The 18,200-nt window shown below is 40.8% G+C and overlaps 3 protein-coding genes across 3 annotated transcripts; all 3 read right to left on the bottom strand.

Annotated features, from left to right (window-relative positions):
• Positions 1–43: 43 nt before the first annotated feature.
• On the bottom strand, positions 44–8,118 carry LOC119227654 (thrombospondin-type laminin G domain and EAR repeat-containing protein-like). Its single transcript, XM_062557271.1, has 12 exons — positions 6,351–8,118; positions 5,141–5,367; positions 3,949–4,803; positions 3,703–3,841; positions 3,494–3,625; positions 3,340–3,410; positions 3,013–3,171; positions 2,736–2,937; positions 2,411–2,643; positions 1,578–1,756; positions 1,371–1,472; positions 44–1,133 (listed from the first exon to the last, which is right to left on the bottom strand). Exons 3-12 carry the CDS (start codon positions 4,048–4,050, stop codon positions 980–982), a joined length of 1,473 nt encoding a protein of 490 aa, XP_062413255.1. The 5' UTR covers positions 4,051–4,803; positions 5,141–5,367; positions 6,351–8,118; the 3' UTR covers positions 44–979.
• Positions 8,119–8,211: 93 nt separating this feature from the next.
• On the bottom strand, positions 8,212–12,027 carry sumo3a (small ubiquitin like modifier 3a). The gene is made up of 4 exons (XM_037486647.2): positions 11,867–12,027; positions 10,890–11,018; positions 10,672–10,743; positions 8,212–10,484 (listed from the first exon to the last, which is right to left on the bottom strand). The coding sequence occupies exons 1-4, from the start codon at positions 11,885–11,887 to the stop codon at positions 10,422–10,424; spliced, it is 285 nt and encodes a 94-aa protein (XP_037342544.1). The 5' UTR covers positions 11,888–12,027; the 3' UTR covers positions 8,212–10,421.
• A 1,156-nt stretch (positions 12,028–13,183) lies between these two features.
• Positions 13,184–17,812, bottom strand: pttg1ipa (PTTG1 interacting protein a). Its single transcript, XM_037487592.2, has 7 exons — positions 17,535–17,812; positions 16,772–16,824; positions 16,454–16,562; positions 15,408–15,510; positions 14,481–14,546; positions 14,057–14,103; positions 13,184–13,547 (listed from the first exon to the last, which is right to left on the bottom strand). The coding sequence occupies exons 1-7, from the start codon at positions 17,617–17,619 to the stop codon at positions 13,513–13,515; spliced, it is 498 nt and encodes a 165-aa protein (XP_037343489.2). The 5' UTR covers positions 17,620–17,812; the 3' UTR covers positions 13,184–13,512.
• Between the last annotated feature and the right edge of the window lie 388 nt (positions 17,813–18,200).

Raw genomic sequence — 18,200 nt, 5'->3', positions numbered from 1 at the left:
GGTGCATTGTGGTACTTGTAGTATTACACGCATGCACTGTAAATAATAACTAATGGTAGTTTTATTACTTGAACATCATTAGCAATGTTTATGTACAGTTGTGTGATTTACTGGGACCTTATGATATAGGCCTTACATTTTTATTTATATTTATCTTATTATTATTGCACCAATAATTGTAGCAATAAAACCAAATCTCCGACACGTTGAGTCATGAAGTTTATGGGGCTGTTAGTCTTCTGTAGCCAACCGTAGGAAAAAAATATTTAGAGTTGTTCGTGTTTACAAAGGATGGCAGTTGCTGCCCAAAGCGCCTGCATACCGATCAAACACCTCACCAGGGTTTTGATTGGCCACTAAATGACTTGAATAAAAGTTAAAAGAAGAAGAAGAAGAATAGTTTGCCTCCCTACATGCTCGAAATAAACGTGGTTGAAGGTTAGCCAATGCATAAACAACTCTACCTTGTATATAAACATATAAAATCTAGTTTATTGCCATTTCAGGATAATTATCTTAAATATAATTCATACATAAAGTTATAATCAGTAATTGTTCTGACAACATACAACAGTCAATAAAAAAATCATCAATATTAAATGTGTTTAAAGAAAATTAAAAAAACAACTCTACATATTCTACTGTATATATATAGACATATATATATTCCTGTAAAAGTCTTGAACTCGTAATATTCGTGTAAAAATGAGATAAATACAATATTAACCTAGCGCTGTTGATAATGTGGGTGAAATTGAACTATAGTCCACCTACCAAATTATTTTTCTAAACTTTTCTAATTAAATAACATCATTCTCTTTTTATGTATATATTTACCTATTGAATTATATGTACTGTGTTTTCTTATCTTCCTACATGAGCATCTAAACACATTTCAATATAATTACTACAAACATTGTCTTACACAGGAACTCACACATAAAAAGAGTGAGCAAAACAACATGCACACTTTTTTTGGCTAGTGTGTTTTCAGCTTAAACACTTTGGAGAGAGGGGCTTTGGCACTAGAGTAGATCAGATATGATTCTCCTTTAGAGCTGAAAAACTCCCAGTCACTGCACCCGATCGTTGGGAGCCAATGAACAGGAACAAATCCTTCATATCCCTGCCACCTAAAACAGAGAGCAAGTATCAAATGAAAGTTGTATTTTCATCTTCTTAACAAAGGCTCCCGACACAGAATTAGCTAGATCCAGGTGCATGCTCACATTTCTAAAGTGCAAGGTGTTAACTGTTCTGGCTCAGATAGAATATAATAGAAAATAGCATCTACTTAACGGCACTAAACAAGTGGGCATTCAGAATGAATTATTTCACACTGCTTGGGGTGATTCTGGCAAGGTCAGTACCTGTAAAGAATGCTGTTGAGAGAATAGGTTTCTCCGTTGAAGGAGTTTGCGACAATCAGAAAATATTCCTCCCCGAGACTGAAGAATTCCCAGTCCACTGCACTGGAGAGATGGACATGTATAGGGTAAAGACGATATGTTGAAATGACAGCAATTACAGGTCCTTCCTGTATACACCTGGGATATCTAGTGTTTGCATAGCTGTACCTGTAGGTGACAATGTCCTGGAAGCGGACGAACACCTGGGCATTCATGTCCAGTTCGTAGATGGTGGAGTTGATGGCATATTGACTTGGTCCATTGCCATTTAGTCTGTGTCCATTGGCGACGACTAAAAAAACTCTATTTCCAATTTGAAACATTTCCCAGTCTGTGGCGCAGAACGTCTAGATTGAAAATGAGAGAGAAAGCATCCGGGGTTTTTACTTGGAAAACAGATCTTTGTACTTTTGCTTGCTAGGATACAGGCAGCAAAGCGGAAAGAATAAAACGCAGTGATGCAGGTAAAACAAATGGCAAATATGTATGTAATGTAATTTCATTTAAAATCTGGATGCTTTAGCAAGATTCCTTTCCACCCACCCCGAGGTACCGGTGTGGATTTCCCCTAAATCCTGTCCTTATGATATCTTGTGAGACTATCAATGTGTCAACACACTCTCCTCAAAATGTGGCTCTGTGATTCACTATCAGTGACATGCCAAAGCATTGCACTCACTCAAGCAAATCATGGCAAACCGCAAAAAAATATTTTAGGCCCAGTGGCAAAATGGACACACCCGTTCTTTGCTCTCCATTTCTCTTTGATCACACTTTAATCTCGCCCTGTTTGTGTTTTCTTCCCTTTGTTGCGTTCATACTCATCTCAAAGACACAGATCTCACCAGAACAAATCAAAGCCCAGCTGAAGGAAAACATGAACGGTATGGAACAATTAACTCCAATTCACCCCCACACTCAGCTTCCATGTATTGTGCTGGCTTCCAAACAGTGCATTTTGAAAGCAGAATCATTTTTGCCTTTCTCAGTTTGTATGATACCTTAATTGTCTGAAACACCTGGAAGCTTCCGCTGACCCAAACATAAATGACTGAATCCAGAGAGGTGGTCACTCCATCGAAGGCGTTAGCGACCACTAGGAAGTGGTACGGTCCCACTGTGAAGAACTCCCAGTCGTAGGCCCCTGACGTCAGCAGCATCTGGTGAACCTCAAAAGACTGTGTTAGCTTGTTCCATTTGTATATCACACTGTCTATGGTGTGATTGTTATCACCTGGAAGACAAACAAGAAGGAAAGAGGATGAAACACTATGGTATGGTATGATATTTTGAGAATGTCGTGCAAAGATTTCTGAAAGTTTTTACCCTGTCTGTGGTTTGCCACAGCGAGATAGGTTTGTTGGTCGATGATAAAGGCCTCCCAGTCCCGAGCACAGTGGGTCTGCAGAGTCTGGAAACGCACAAAGCGTTTTCTTCTTTTGCTCCACTTGTAAATCACAGAAATGTCCGTCTCTGATCTTTTGTGTTTTTCTGGCCCGCCGACAGAGTTAGAAACAACCAGGAAGCTCTAGATGAAGGTAACAAAACGCAGAGAATATCAGCTTGATTAATGTTACATAACCTATGTTTTCCTTTCTCATACCTTCTTGCCCATGCTGAAGTGTCTCCAAGCCAGAGCTCCATGTGTGCTGATGTTCTGGTAAAGGCGAAAACCTGTTTTGCTCCACAGATACACAGCTGATCCAGAAGCTGACCTATGAGCCATTGCAGCCATCAGACCCATGCCGGCTATCTGGAACACCTAGATTCAACAAATATAAAAAGAAGAAAGAAATACACAACTCGACCTTTTGGACAACCTTGATGCCCTGATGTATATGATAAGCAAATCACAGAATACAAAAAAATCAAGACAGCACACATTTTTAACTATATGTAAATATATATATTGTACAAAGATGAAGGATACCTCTACATCCTGTGTCTCTGAGCTGGTGGTTAGGACCTGGTGTTCCAACACGTAGTCAAGTCGTTTATGATCTGAGTTGATAAGGAGATAAAAACTTGTCAATTTGTCAAAAAGATCTTGCTTGTGAGCGGATGTTTGGATGTTGGACTCTCACCCTCCAGCACGGTGACCCACACGGTACCGTCGCAGAGGTAGAGGCCTTTCCTGAGCGGATTGAACCACATTTGGCCTTGTACCAGCTCGGAGCATGAGCGCTCCAAGCCCACTGAGACGCGCTCATTTGTTTCTGAGAGACAAGCACGTGTATGTCATGGCTTTCATCGTACTGCGTGAAATGTAAGGTGGAAAATGTTCGCAGGTTACCATATGAAGTCACATGGTCGTGACCCTCCCTGAACAGAAGTGGTGGTACTGAGAGAACTGCTAGTTGGGGGTTCAAAGAGGGGCAGATTTGATGGGTGGCATCCACACCTGGCACCAAAACCAGCTGGCGCAACAGACCCTGTGCACGAAGAAATCATGATCAAAAGAGGTGACTGTTTTAGGATAAAAAGATGAATCATGTGGTCTGGAAGCTTGTTTATCATAAAAGGGAAAAATAATGCTTACTGAATACAAGCCTTTCCATCTCCCCCGACTGCCAACGTTGAATTTCGATCCCTGAATGTTGAGGTCTGAGGGGAAAGGCCTGGAGGGGATACTGTTGGCCATAAAACCTAATTATTTTTAATAGCTGAATTAAGCTGCTTTTCATCTTTAATGTAATTTAAAGACACTTGAATTAAAGTAGGCTCCTCTCTTCTTAGGACTGAGACAAGAATCGCATTATATATGCGTCATACGGTAGCTGATACTTCTCCCATTCTGTGCGCCAGAGGCCGTTTCCACTAAAATACATCTATCACATACTGTCAGGCCGCTGTGATACAGCTGCAGGCTGTGAGCAGCCTGGAGTAGCGCCATTGCATTGTGAAGGATCTACAATCCCTCAAAGGTATTCAAAGGGAACAGGATGACACGAGAGAGACATTGCACCCACCCAGTGAACTGAAGACACAGTTTACACAAGAAGAAAAAAAAGAGAACTTGCATTTCCTGGGCTTTGCTGCAGTCCACTGTAAGCCGGACATGATGACTGCCCACACCCAAAACCAGAGTGTGCCAGTGGTTGTCGGCCAGTCCAGCGCCTCGAAACATCCAGCGCTCTACAACCCCTCCATGACCTCTATAAAGAAAGTGCAGGCGCTTTTTCGAGAACCTGAGTCCCAGAAGGATTCGCCCCCGCTCTTCCTCACTCTTGACTCGCCGCTTCTTCTCCCTCTCTCCGCGTTGTTCTTCTTCCCTGTGAGAACTCTCTGCAGTCCTTTCCAAAATGTCCTCTTTGTTGTTCTTTTCTTCTTTTGTCCCCACTCTTTTTTTCTTTACACGCTTTGGCCCCATCCAGGAAAAGATGTATTCATTTCTCTGAAATAAAATGAAGAAAGCATTCAGCCCCATTGTATTCGGCAGGGTTGCATTGTTAGATAGTGAATAAAACTTCACCCAACCTATACTCTGCTCTGTAATTCTTTAAAATGAGACCTTTCATTGTATTTGTTTTAAGAACAATGAGATTTACATTTGATATTGTTGTACTATATACATTTCCTTTAAGTACTATTTTGACTACAGCACTATAATTGTTAACAGAGTGTTGTCTCCATCTGCGATGGCATTTAAGATAGAAATAGAGGATCTGAGTACTTCATCCACCATTGGAGATTAGAGACAGTATTTAGGACCGACAAACTTGGATGCTCACCTTAGGAGAAAAGCTAGTAACTTTTAATGTCACAACAATGGAGAATTCTTCAGGGAAAAGGTCGCAGTCCACCAGCAGCTGGGAAGAGGGAAAGCTCATAGAGGTATGAGGGCTCGAGAAATGCACACCCCTCACCCCTTCAGCCTGCTTGATGTGCACCCCTGGTATTGGGAGTTGGGAGGGGTCCTTCTTGAGCACAAAAGACAAAAGATCCAGAGGGACCAAATCTGGAGAAAACAAGGAATTACTGACATCAGTAACGTTTGTTTGTTTTCAGATCATCACATGATGAAAAATTGACAGTTTAGCTGTCATATGCATCTATGTGTGATTAAAGAGTCTAAGTTGACTTGTGTGATAAATTTGAATAAATTCTTCATGGCCTTTCTGAGATATTATATTCACATAAAATGGGACGTGTGTGTAGTTGCAATAACCCTGACCTTTGACCCGTAAACTTTACTCAGTTAACTCTTGAGTTTGGATGTTTGTGTCAAAATCTTTCTTAGACACCACAAGAACAGGAATGCTATGAGGTCACAGTGACCTTGACCTTTGCCTACTAAAATCAAATAATTGCATCCTAGAGTCCAAGCCATTTGTGAAGGAATTCCTTCCAGGTGTTGATGGAATATCATAAGAACGAAAACAGGCTTTAAATGCTTACGGCCAAATGGCTGCAGCTGCAAATACCATTTGTAGTAGAAACAACTTTAAAGTTTTCAGAATAACGGCAATAAAGCAATAAATTGTCCCTGATGCGTCCCTGTGTGGCATTTGAGCCTTAGGAGATTTTAGGATCGGTTTACATAAAGGTCAGGCTCTATGAACAACAGGAATATGGAAGGGAATTGCTCAGAAATTGATGAGACATCTTATAAACATGCACCTTGTTTATCCTGATATTGTGATGTTTTCTGTGGAATCCCACCCACATCCAGTGTCTGTACTTGTTTGTGGAGGTACATTTAAGTTAATATTGCACGCAATGCTGCACACAGAAACACTCCCACTGCACTGTAAGTAGACACAGACAGTTGGAATTATCCAAAAGAATTTTAGCTGCAGGGGTTTCCCAGATTTTCAGATGAAGCCGTACATCATCCACAGAATAATCATGAAGCGAAGATCAGATCTTTGAAGTGAGCTGTGGTCGTAGACAGGAAAGCTGTGGTTGAAGGAAGTCAAATATATTCAAATGGTACAATACCTGTGCAGCGTCTCCATGTGTCTGAGGTGGTGTCGGTGGCCTTTAAGCCCAGGAAGAGGAGGTGCACAAATATGAGCGATGTCATCACAGAGAGTCTGTTTGGTTCAGTTGCTATAACTTGTACACATTTCTCCATATTTCCCTGTATGTTGCTCCTTTGGTCTCTATCTCCGGTGACGATACAAACCAGACAACTGTGTTTTCTTCATATTGATCCAAGTGAGCCTTTTTATTACATCCAAAGAAAAATGCCCACTGAATAAACTCTGTTTAGAGTAATCAAAGACTATTCAGGTTACCTAAGATTCACAAATAGAAGAAGAGGAGACCCAGAGCTGTGATGCCTCAGTGCTTCGAGGAAGAATCCAACCATCTGTGTGGAGAATCCTGCACCTGCAGATCCTTTTAAACACCAGAGCATGCAAATCACTAACCAGCCCGTCACTCATCCTCCCTCAACCGCCTCTGATGACACAGACCTGCCAGAGGGGTGAGCTGCATGCATGTGTACTTACATGCACAAACTGACATTCTGTCAAAATGTCATATTGCTCCAGATATTTATGACATGAAAGATGCCTAAGCAGACAAAAATGTAATTGAAAGGCTACTTAAAAGCAACAACAGACGTATGTGACCTTTGGTCCACTAATGTATTTAAGCAGTTGTCCGATTAGTTGTTATCTGAGGTACGTGCATGAACCCGACCGTGATATTAAAGTATTTTTTTAAAGTTCTGTAAATATCACTAGTTGAAGGAATAATCAAGTCCTTGGGCAGTGATATTAGGAAACTGTGCAACAGCAACGTAGTGAGAGGGTCAATTTTGCACAATGGCGAAATCGCAGGTGACTATTAAAAACAGGTTTTATTGTCAATGGTAAACAATTGGATCACTTTAAAGTCTGTCTGAGGTTTGTTGACTTGCACATTTACAAGGCAAATGATCTTAGTCTCTCTTCCTCTTGCCCACATTAAAAGCACAGACTGCACACAGATCAAGATGCACAATATAAAGCCAGCTCTTCCTCTATCCATTCATTAATAGCTCTTCCTTCCAGCCAGAGAATGTAGATTGTCCATTTGTGTGAATGCTCTTCTTTATTCCTGGTTTGACTCGCCAACTGCTGCTATTAGTCTTATCACGGTTCCAGTTGTGCTGAGTGTATCAATTAAATTAGCATGTCAGATGGGATTCAAGGTTCTAAATCAAGATTTCCTGGAAGTGATCTATATACCATTATCTTTTTAGACAAGTTTTTTCAATTTTGTTATTCTGTCTCTTAAGGTAAGGTCTAAAATATATTTATACATTTCAAGGCCCTTTATAAATAAGTAAATTCCAGAATTCTTTGAGGTCTTTTGCAACTGTGTTGTGTGGTAGATAAACAAGGACAGACACGCTAGGCTATGATAGTTAACTGGCACCACCTAGCTGTCCATTTTCTTCAGGACACGCGTGGTTTCCTTCTGCATACATGTTTAGCAGGCAGAGCCTCGGGGGGGAATTGAGAGCTTGTCTTGACAAACGCACCACTACGCAGTGTAGGAAAAGGGGGCTCTCTAAAGTCTGTAAAAAATAATAAAACGTTACTATTCTGAAGTGTCAGTCATTGTGTTCAATCAAATATAAATATCCATCCGCCTTTGATATTATTGCTCTGCTCATAATGATATAAGCATCTAATTGCATTTGGACTCTTGTATTCTTTTCAAAAACCTTAATACTTCTTGAAAATATAAAAACAAGACTGACGGAGAGACCACCTCGGGCAATTAGGAGTATTCTAGTGGATATTTCTAAAGTATAATCAAACTATCAAACGTACAAATACTAAATAAGGATTCTCACAAAAGCAAATCTGAGTACCAAACTATATTTATTGTATACAGTAGTAAAAGACCACAAATAATGTACAAATCAGTAGAGAACAAATAACATGAAAAGATGTGGGCTCCGTTCTTTGTACATTGCACGGCTGAGCTCATGTTATTTTGCTCTAATGATCTCGGTCAAGCCAACTCAAGTTGTTCAAATGCAATTGGAAGGCTGTCTTGATAACTGTGCTCTTATTTTGTTAGACTGCAAAGCTAGAAACCAGGGTCGTTAACTTTTGGCTTGTGCAGAGTAATCACTCCCAGATTTAGTATTTCAATAAACCAAACAGTTTGGCCTTGTGACTTAATAACTGTAGAAATGATGATATGGGTAGTCTTAAATGTCATTTTATATTTATTGGGGACAGAGTGGGCAGTAGTGAATATTTCAGCACGTGGCAACACAGTTCATTTTTAAGCATTTATGTTGAATATTAAATTTAACCTTTAAAATTCATTTTGTAAAACTGATTTACACACACCTTATTCAGTGATGACAATATCAAATCTCCGAAAACGTAGCCCATGGAAAAAAAGCTTTTTAAAAAAATGGGGCTTTCATGACACAACCCACTCTGAACACTTTTACACCGTTTCAGGAGTTGAGCATAAGGACTACTTACTTTGACAGCGGAACATCCTGACTGAATTGAACAATCTAAGTCTGTCCATCAATCCAATTAAAGCCAACTGTTGTACAAAGAATGGGGCCCTGTGGGTACAGAACACTGTTCTCCCAACTCCATTGGTTGGCCTCCCTGCCCTCCCAGAAAATACAACAAACTTCATGCATCCTAGCCTGAGCTGTAAAATATTGAAGACACTTGTGACCACTAAGGATGTCACTGTTTGCACAACGGCGGTCAGGCTCCTCAACAAATGACCTGAAACTCTGGCCTGGTGCACGCGAGGGAACAGCTCGGCAGTCGACGTAGCAGTGAAAAGTGTCTTCTGAATGCGTTTTTAAAAACCCTCCGGACTTTTGTTGGAACTCCCTGCTCACCTGGAAAAGCTTCTCTTCAAAACATACGTAGAACCAGATTTCCCATCAGCTTACATTTACGAGGACAATACAGATGAGACAGCTGACCCTAAAACAGCGTTGAGGAAGGACCTTTCCAGTCAGTCCCGCCAACCCACTACTTAAATTCTCCAAATTGTAAAACCCACAAGTAGAGCTACCTGTAAGTGTATCATAAGGACTGGCCACTGGCCGTTTCATCAGAAAACAAAGTATTCTACATCAAAAGACTATCTTACACAGCCAGAACCTTACCATCTCAAAGGATAAATTAATACCACCCACCCCAACCCCATTAGGAATTTATCATAATGAGCGAATAAAAGTCTGTACCATGGATACCCACAACCTCTCTCAATTAGTCAAAAATGAAGCAAATAACATCAATAAAATACAAACTCCCTTAAAATGTGACTGTTTCGACCTTGTAATTTGCTTTACGAGTGATCCAAGTACATCAAATATGAAACCTAAGTTTGGTCTTTGGAGTATCGGTCCAAGCAACTCAACTCTTATCCAACGCTCACTCGGATACTTCTGTACAGGAAAATCAACCAGCTCCCTGGTTCATTTTTAAAAGAAAAAAAAAATACAAAAGCATGAGAGATGTTAATTAAAATACCCTTTGACAGAAGAGCAGGAGCCACCGTTCGGACAAAAAACACATTAGAGCAGAGTGAAATGGAAGGGCCCGTGTGTAATAAGTTCCGATGGAGCTTTCCCTTCAAACCATTTTCATGCCCACTGACAAAAACTGGCAGAGCCTCGCATTTGATCACGATGGATGAAAACCGTGACACACTACTGGATACTAAGCTTTCACTGGAGAATGAATGAGAAGTGAGAGACAAACCAGGAACAGCTGTGACATGATGTTGGTCCAATCACAGCCTGCGTGGCCAGGAGGAAATGTCCTGATTGGCCAGCGGAGAGACTGTTGACACGCACAAAAGTTCAGTCCTGGCTTAGACGGTACATAAACAGTTGAGGAGCTCCTCACACACCTGACGAAAAACCATGGACATCTCAAAACTGAAGAAATAAAAATCATTATCATTATTATAATGATAATAATAATAACGACGACGATAGGCGGAGGAGGCATGGAGAGGGACAGTGAAAGTGGCTGAGGGAGGGGTCTGAGGGTGGCCCGTCAACAAGGTGGAGAGGGCTTAACAGTGCCCGCCTGTCTGCTGCTGGAAAACATCTATGGTGTCTTCATCTTCCATCTCCAGCTGAGAGAAGCAGAGGCAAAAAAAAGATCCAGTAAATGGATAAAAACAATAACTGAAAGGGTTAAATGATTCAGAGACAGAAGTACAAGCATTGAAAGAATTATGCCCAATAGTCACAGGCTATGTTAACGTTTTACCATCATGCAGAATGCTGGTTCCAGCGAGGAATAGGATGATACGATCTTACCTGTGCAGGTGTATCCGTCTCATTGATGGGCTGGCCATCAAACCTGAACCTGATCTGCCGTATCGCGAGGCCCTGCAGAAGCGGCAAAAGAGATGATGAATGAGGATTTTGGGGTCAAAGATAGCAAGGTAGAGAGTGTGCAACTCAAGCAGATTGAGGTGTAACAGCAAATCCAAAAGAGCTGCATGTTGGAGAGGAACTCGTTCCTTTAGGCTCACCTGTCGGTCACAGTATGCCTTCATTAGCTTGCTGAGCGGTGTGTGCCTTTTGATTTTAAACTGGACCACCGACCCATCTTGCCCTGCAACCTTGAGGTTGATGTGGTCGTTCTCGGTCTTTACTCCCTCCTGCGGAGAACAAAAAGGCGTTAAAAATCATGTAAACCAGCAAAAACATCAGGGGCTCATTAAAGAGTCACGACACAATAACAAAAATAAGAGCCCATAAGACAGCCAAGTACCATAACAGCTACACGACTTCAGGCTGAAACTTTATAATACGGCTCATAATGCCTGAAAAAAAACGAGCTGGTCATCACGTTTCCACTTTTTTGTCAACATTTGGACCAAAACAAAACTTACATTGAGCGGAGTTATGCAGTCAGGTCACAATGCGTTACTTCAGTAACGGATGCTAACGTTAGCATGTTAGCTCCGGGCTAGTCGGTCTACACGGCAGCCCTTTAAGAAGACTGCTAAGTTTAGCTGCGGAGCTAACGATGCTAGCGCTTTTGTTTTGTTGCGCGGAGGCAAAACAAACATTGCGACGTTAAAACGCGACCACAAAAGCACGGCTACTGTGGTCATTTCACATGCGTTCTTCGGCCACATTGGCGCTCTTTTATCGCCGCTGCAGTTGCGGCATTTATGGGGTTGCGGACATAACGTGGTCCCGTTTTGACAAAGAAAAAAAAAATCCGCAAATGACAACCGTGGTGTGATTTCTACGTTTGCCCACCGTCTTCGAGACTTAAATGAGTTAGTCAGAATAAATCCGGTTACTATTTACAGCGTGTGCGCGCAGGTACATAGAAACGGCGGTGCGGGCACTCATTCATTTGCGAAACAAACACTGCGCCGATTCAGAGAAACGTGCAAACCAGGCCATTTTTAGATTGCACATTGGAGAAATGGTTTTGCAGAAGCTCGACTCAGCCATCTCTTCCAATGTACAGCTCTCTGAACCATTGTCTTACCTTTGGCTTTTCCTCTGACATCTTGGCTGTATTTCGTGCGTCTGTTTTCAGAATTATCGGTTAATTGAGCAGTATTTGTCTTTCTGCCGCCTTCTGTCCTCTCTTTTCCTCCGCTGACGGGTACGCGCTTTGGACCTAAGTTAGACTTACACGATTGGTCTGCGAGGACCCCGTGACGAGCAAAACACGGGACCGCGGAAACGGGGGCGCGCACCTATAACAAAATCTCGAGCACGCGGACCGAATAACCTGTGATGGCAGTACCGTATCAACACCTCTGAGTACTCATAATTTAGCATGTATTTGTGGTAAACTAGGTTAAAAAACATTTGCATACATAAGGGGATTAAGATATATGGCAGTAATTATGTAAATAAGAGCTTAAACAATATATTTTCACATTAAAGTGCAATTTGAAACAATGTGAGGCTTTGAAAAATAGATCATCAGCGGTAACAGAAACACACATAAAAATTAAGTTTTCCATTTACTTGACATCGGCAGTTTGGACAACTGCTTGAATTTCCCACAGATGTTAGTGACAATGGATTTGGGCCTTTGCCTTTCTGAACTGACTGCACATTGTTCTTCCATATTTTAATATACTTATTAGTCCTTTCTGAATTAACAGTGGATTTATTTCTGCCAATAACAAAAAGGGCAAGACTAATTGAACAACCTTCAAGAAAACCACAAGCATAAAAATACAGCTTTAATGCCATATGGCATTTTAAAAGAACAATTACAGCTGCTATGTTTTAACAGTTGCATTGAAGGATCCAAATTCAAAAAGATCTTCCATTACTTATTTAAATGAACAAGATTGAAATGTGTTGACTTAATTCCTTTCCACAATCCCATTATTGCTCAATGTCACAATTACATTTATCTTCAGGATACATTGAAACAAAATTTTCTTTTGGGATAAAAAATAATCTTAACTCATCAGGTGTCAACATTTAGCCTCCAAAGAACATGGGTGAAAAGTGTTAAACTTCTCAAAGGTAGGCATAAGGCCATGAAAAATGTAATCAATGAACTTTCACCTTTTGATAAAGTTTTAATGAAAGCACATTGCAGACAACATGGAAGCAATACAATTCCAGTTTCAAAGATCCAAATATATGATCAACAAATTAAAAATTCCAAAATGAATTGAACTGAAACATACAGCAGTATCACAATAAAAAGGGCATCCTAGATTTTGACGAGGAATGAGGAAATTTGGGGGGAAATTTACATCCAAGTACAAAAATAGGCTTCCCAGAGAAGAGCAAAATGGATTTACAGGTGCAAAAGATTTTAGAAGACAAAATCTAAATAAAGTAAACCCTAATAAATAGTCCAACTAGACCGAGAGCAACAGGAACGACTATTGTAGTATTGAAGAACACTGCTCTATTCTAGGTTTTGGTTATAGCCTCTTAGGTCATCACATTGAACACAACATCCTTGTTCATTGGCTGGAGGAAGCCAGGCGAGCCCGTCTTTATATCTCTACATAAAGATACATAGATATAAATACATACAAACCAACTGTCACTTTTTTTAAATTATGGTTTACACAAATTCTCATGTCGATGATGTATTGTTGATGTATTGTGCAGGAGAGATCAGAGTTTAGGAAAAACCAGAAGGGTCGTGGTTTAGAATTTGGAGTATGGATTTGGCCCACTTAGACCTGGAGAAACAAAACACAATCAATCAGTGGGGTCATTAATGTAAGAAAGTATTCTAAGGTTATGGGAATTATTGTTTCCTTCCTGGGAGTTAGATGAGAGAAACGGTGACACTCATGTTTGCCAGTTAAATATAAAACTACCAAAAGGAGGTTGCTAAGCTTTGAACAAATACTGGAAACAGCAAGCCTGGCTCTATATGAAGGGGACATCAACTGCTTTCCAGCACATTTTTGGTTCACTTATTAAGGCATTATATAAATCACAATAATATAGTAAGAATTAATATGTGATCTTAGAGGTAGATTTTAAACAGGGTAGCATTTCCCCCCCCCCCCCCCACAAACACACTTTTTCCAGTCTATGCGCAGGCTTCCCTGTGCTCACTGGCTGTAGCTTCATATTTACTACAAAAAATTTGTGTAATTTCTATCATCTAAGCTTTAGCTAGAAATCATAAGCACATTTTCTAAAAACATTTTCTATGAAAAAGTTCAGAGTTTTCTCTCACCATATTTCTTCCTGACCTCTTCATGTCTCTGTTTCATTTCTGCCCTCCTGTAAAGACAAAGCATTCTCTTCTCAGTGACAGTGAGCATACAAAGTTTTTGATCATGCCCAAGTTCCAGTTCAGTTCAAACCAGTTCTGATATTAACAATTTGAGGTGTGCTATGAAGGAAACGATCCATGACGATCCATGGAACATGTGAAGTGTGTCAGGTATTCAGAAGATTGTGTAACATGACACCGTTCAACAGATTGAGGACGACATGAGAGCGGTAGCAGTGGACGTTTTAGGTGGAAATGGACGATATTTCTTGGAACATGTTTCTGAACAAACGAGCTAACTCCAGATAAAGATGCAGTCACAATAATTTTTTTTTACAAAAAACAGAACAGGCTCGAGGCTCGTATTGCGTTCATTGTTGTTCACCTTTCCTCCTGCTTGGTTCTCGTCTTATTGGCCTGTTTCTCCATCTTGGCCTCTGACCTTTTGGATCTGACACACAACCACAAGACCACAATAAAATTACACAGTTTGGGTTTTTTGAGTGCAGAAACCCTTAAAAAGGGTAGCCTGACCAAAACTGACAGAAATGTACAGAATGTGGCCATGTTACGTATGCATGACAAGAGGGAAATGTCTCAATATAGTACACAGCGATCATAATCACATTGCAGGATGACACATGGACAAAGGTATTCATCTCACAGAGAGTTCTTGCTCCCGCCTTAACCACAGCAAACCATCCTCAAACCACCCTAGACAATACAAGTATACCGGAGCATAACCATCTGTGACTTGAAGCCTAAACTGGGTAACTGATAAACTACAGATTAAACAGAATATTCTACAAATCACCATGAATCCATGATCTTCCCTATTCCACAGTCTAAAGCTGCTGTGTGCTAACTACACTGATAAGGCGAGATACAGCTCTCAGAAGGTTAGACGGATATTTATGGAAACCGAGTTGAAAAGGGTGGAGTGAGAGAGATGGGATGTGGAGTTAAACATGCAAAACCCAGGAAGCAGCTTAACCACAAAACCTGAATGAACATCTAAATAATAAAACATTTACTGTAGATAGGTTTTTATTTCTCACAGAATGGCAGATAGGGGTCACTGATTAAAATCCACTAACTAATTTTGACTAAAATAACAGTTCTCATTATTGTAAGTGTGTCTAGTATTGTTTTACGCATGGCTTGTCTAATGACTAAACGGTTGAACATTACAGAAATTACAACAGACGGGTTTCAGTTAGCATCGGGACCTCAGGAATAATGTTTGAGCTTTATCCAGAAGGTCATCATACGAGTACTGTGTCAATGCGGTTGCGTTCTTTCAAACACTTACCCAAAGTTCTCACACTTGCAGCAGCAGAACAGGCAGACCAGAAAGGCTATGATGATAATCCCACCAATCACTGCCAAGGTGATTATTAACGTCTGGAAGTTCACTAGACACAAGAACTCAATGTCAAACTAATTCTACGCCTTTTGCTTTTCTCGCTGGCACAGTGGCTCTAATCTCTGTGTGTACATTGCACGGTGACTATAGGTGACCGGAGCATTCTCAACCACTGACCTTCAGCTGCTTGATAAGACTTGTATGGTTATTACCTTGTACAGTTTGAATTTGGCTACTGGTACCACTATTCGGGAAAATACTCAACTGAATTAGACCATTGTGAACAATGGTGATTTCTTTGTCTCGGTAGTTCTTTGCAATTGACCATTACATGCCAGATATGTGTTGCTGCTTATGTTTACCTGTAGAACAGGATGGAATTACAGAAAAATACCACCTCGTCAGATGCAACTATTTTCTGTGGCCATTAAAATACATTTATTCAGTTTATTTTATGTTGTATAAATGGCCTTTACTTATAAATATCTTACATACAAACTAACTAATTACGTTTAAAAGAAATTGAACTAAGTTAATTGCTCTTTTTAGTGTAGTGATTTTTTTAAGGAATATGTTGCGTTGATGAAACCAAACATTTTCACACATATGAGGTTGATTGGTGTGGGGAAAAAACGTAGCATTTAGTATTGCTTGGCCTGTGCCTGACTACAATTTTCTGTATACGCCACACAATGGAAAAAGCTCTGCCCAGATTGGTCTTTGAGCCATTGAAGAACATCAGAAATGAGTAGTTGGTGGGGTCAGTAATCGATTGACAGAATATGAATAAACAGCTTTTCTTGTAGAAGTCATTTGTTTCTCAAATGCAATTATCTGCCTTTCTCTTACATTTGTATTTTTTAAAAATCATTTTAAATGAATGATCTTTGGTGCATACACTGAATGGAATCATTTAAGTAATATATAATTGCGGTACCTCATATGTATATGAGATTGTGGATCTGTGTGTGAGTGTGTGTCTGCCCTCTTACTCCAGCAGAGGCCCCAGCGTGCGTTATTCAGTGGACAGAGTGCATGGGGAGGAAGGATGGTCCTCCCTGGATACGTTACACACATCTTGGTCGTGATGCACCAAAGGCACTGTAGAAATACCAAAACACATGATGGTCTCTAATTGAACAAACAGTTCCATGCTAATTAGAGGACACACACGCACTAAGATTACAAAATGGCAGAAAAGGGTGGGAATGGATGACAGATCAGTTCTTATCAAACCAGTTTAACAGGTGTGGAAGGGGAAGCCACGGGCTAAAGGTCCAAAACACACGCGCACACGGAGCAGGATTTACCGTCACATTCTGCAGACATTCCTCACAGCTTGTCCCATTCTTCGTCTCGCACGCTGTGGGAGTGGGGGAAGAGTTAATTCAGTTAGAACACCTAACCCATCCTCAAAAAAGGTAACCGAGGGAGGGGAAGTCAGTCAACATGGTTACTGTGGGAGCACCAAACATTTCACTTCACAAGAGAAAGTACGCAAATATTAGCTGAATGCGGCCTGTGCGCACTGTTTTTTTTTTTTGGTAACTACTGTTAATCCTCCTGGGGCATTTTCCATGGAGACAGAACAGTAAACACAAACCAGTATTATCAGCAGACTTCATGGGGCAACAGCTTGCTTTGTTGAATGGTAGTCGGGTTTCCGTCAAATAAAGTGTAAACAATGTATCATTCTTATGCGCAGGGTGTGTTTGTTGGTGCAGGTTTCCTTACTCTGAACCAGAACCCCCCGAGGAAGAAGGTTGGGACCTTGTACCCCCTGACAGGTTTAGCGGCACAAACTTTCTCGATTATGTTATGAAAAAACTGTTTAAAACAGAGGATTCATTCAAACAATGGAATATAATCCAGGTGCGCAGCAGAACGTGGTCTGGTTGCTTTACGTCATGTTTTACTCCCATTATTCAACAGAAAGTGTCAGAAACAAGCAGCTGAAAACAATGAAGTCAATAAAAAAGAAATAGGAGTAATCAATGGCATATTCCGGTGGATTTGTGAAACAAAAAAACAATGGAGTTTTGTAACCTCGGAGTCACGCATTCCACCTCCTACCTTTGCCAGGTGCGGAAGTCTGAGCGAAAACTGTCGCCAAACCGAAAAGAAGCAGGAGAGCAGCAGCTAAACTCCGCGAATCCATCACCACGGCGCGAAGATGCTGATTATTCCACAAGGTATTCCTCGGACTTTTAGTCTGAGAGGATTTGGAAAACTCGTAAGCGCAAAAGCCGGAAATGTTTTGGCTGCGGAACCTGCAAAAGGGATCCTTCTTAAGGAACCAAACTTCGAAACCTGACGCACGCCCGTTACGCACGGAAGACAAAAGGGGGGAGGCGTGTGTGTGCGTCGGTGCCGCTTTTTTGTTTTAGGCAGCAGGCTAATGCATACTCAACCGTACCAAGTCAGCAATGTAAAAAACGAATAACTGTACTAACAATATGAAAAAACATTGAGATAACATTCACGTTAAAAGTTTGTCTATATTAGAAACTGTGGTATTAATTGTCACAGGGTGAGGTCAAGTTGGGTTTTTGTCGGCATGTTTTGGTCTTGTCATTTCCGTTTTATTTTGAAAGTAGTAACCTTCCTCTCGTTTCAGGTCACTTGCCCTTCCTCATGTCACCAGTCCAATCGTCTCCCCTGATTCCTGATTGTGTCCACCTGTTTCCCATTACCCTCATGTGTCTTATAGTCTGCGTCTCCCTTTGTCTTGTGCCTGAG

The sequence above is a fragment of the Pungitius pungitius genome, chromosome 14, assembly GCF_949316345.1.
Source record: "Pungitius pungitius chromosome 14, fPunPun2.1, whole genome shotgun sequence".
In the NCBI taxonomy this organism is placed as follows: domain Eukaryota; kingdom Metazoa; phylum Chordata; class Actinopteri; order Perciformes; family Gasterosteidae; genus Pungitius; species Pungitius pungitius.
This window is presented reverse-complemented; position numbering and strand designations above follow the sequence as displayed.

Excerpts from the sequence above, each read along its gene's own strand:
- LOC119227654 (XM_062557271.1), bottom strand. The coding sequence starts at position 4,050 with ATGGCCAACAGTATCCCCTCCAGGCCTTTCCCCTCAGACCTCAACATT. Across the intron at positions 2,938-3,012 it reads ACTTCAGCATGGGCAAGAAG|AGCTTCCTGGTTGTTTCTAA; the intron begins GTATGAGAAAGG and ends ACCTTCATCTAG. Across the intron at positions 2,644-2,735 it reads TGTGGCAAACCACAGACAGG|GTGATAACAATCACACCATA; the intron begins GTAAAAACTTTC and ends TTTGTCTTCCAG.
- sumo3a (XM_037486647.2), bottom strand. The coding sequence starts at position 11,887 with ATGTCAGAGGAAAAGCCAAAG. Across the intron at positions 11,019-11,866 it reads TGTCAGAGGAAAAGCCAAAG|GAGGGAGTAAAGACCGAGAA; the intron begins GTAAGACAATGG and ends TGTTCTCCGCAG. Across the intron at positions 10,744-10,889 it reads AGGCATACTGTGACCGACAG|GGCCTCGCGATACGGCAGAT; the intron begins GTGAGCCTAAAG and ends CCGCTTCTGCAG.
- pttg1ipa (XM_037487592.2), bottom strand. The coding sequence starts at position 17,619 with ATGGATTCGCGGAGTTTAGCTGCTGCTCTCCTGCTTCTTTTCGGTTTG. Across the intron at positions 16,825-17,534 it reads GACTTCCGCACCTGGCAAAG|CGTGCGAGACGAAGAATGGG; the intron begins GTAGGAGGTGGA and ends CCACTCCCACAG. Across the intron at positions 14,104-14,480 it reads AGAACCAAGCAGGAGGAAAG|GAGGGCAGAAATGAAACAGA; the intron begins GTGAACAACAAT and ends TTGTCTTTACAG.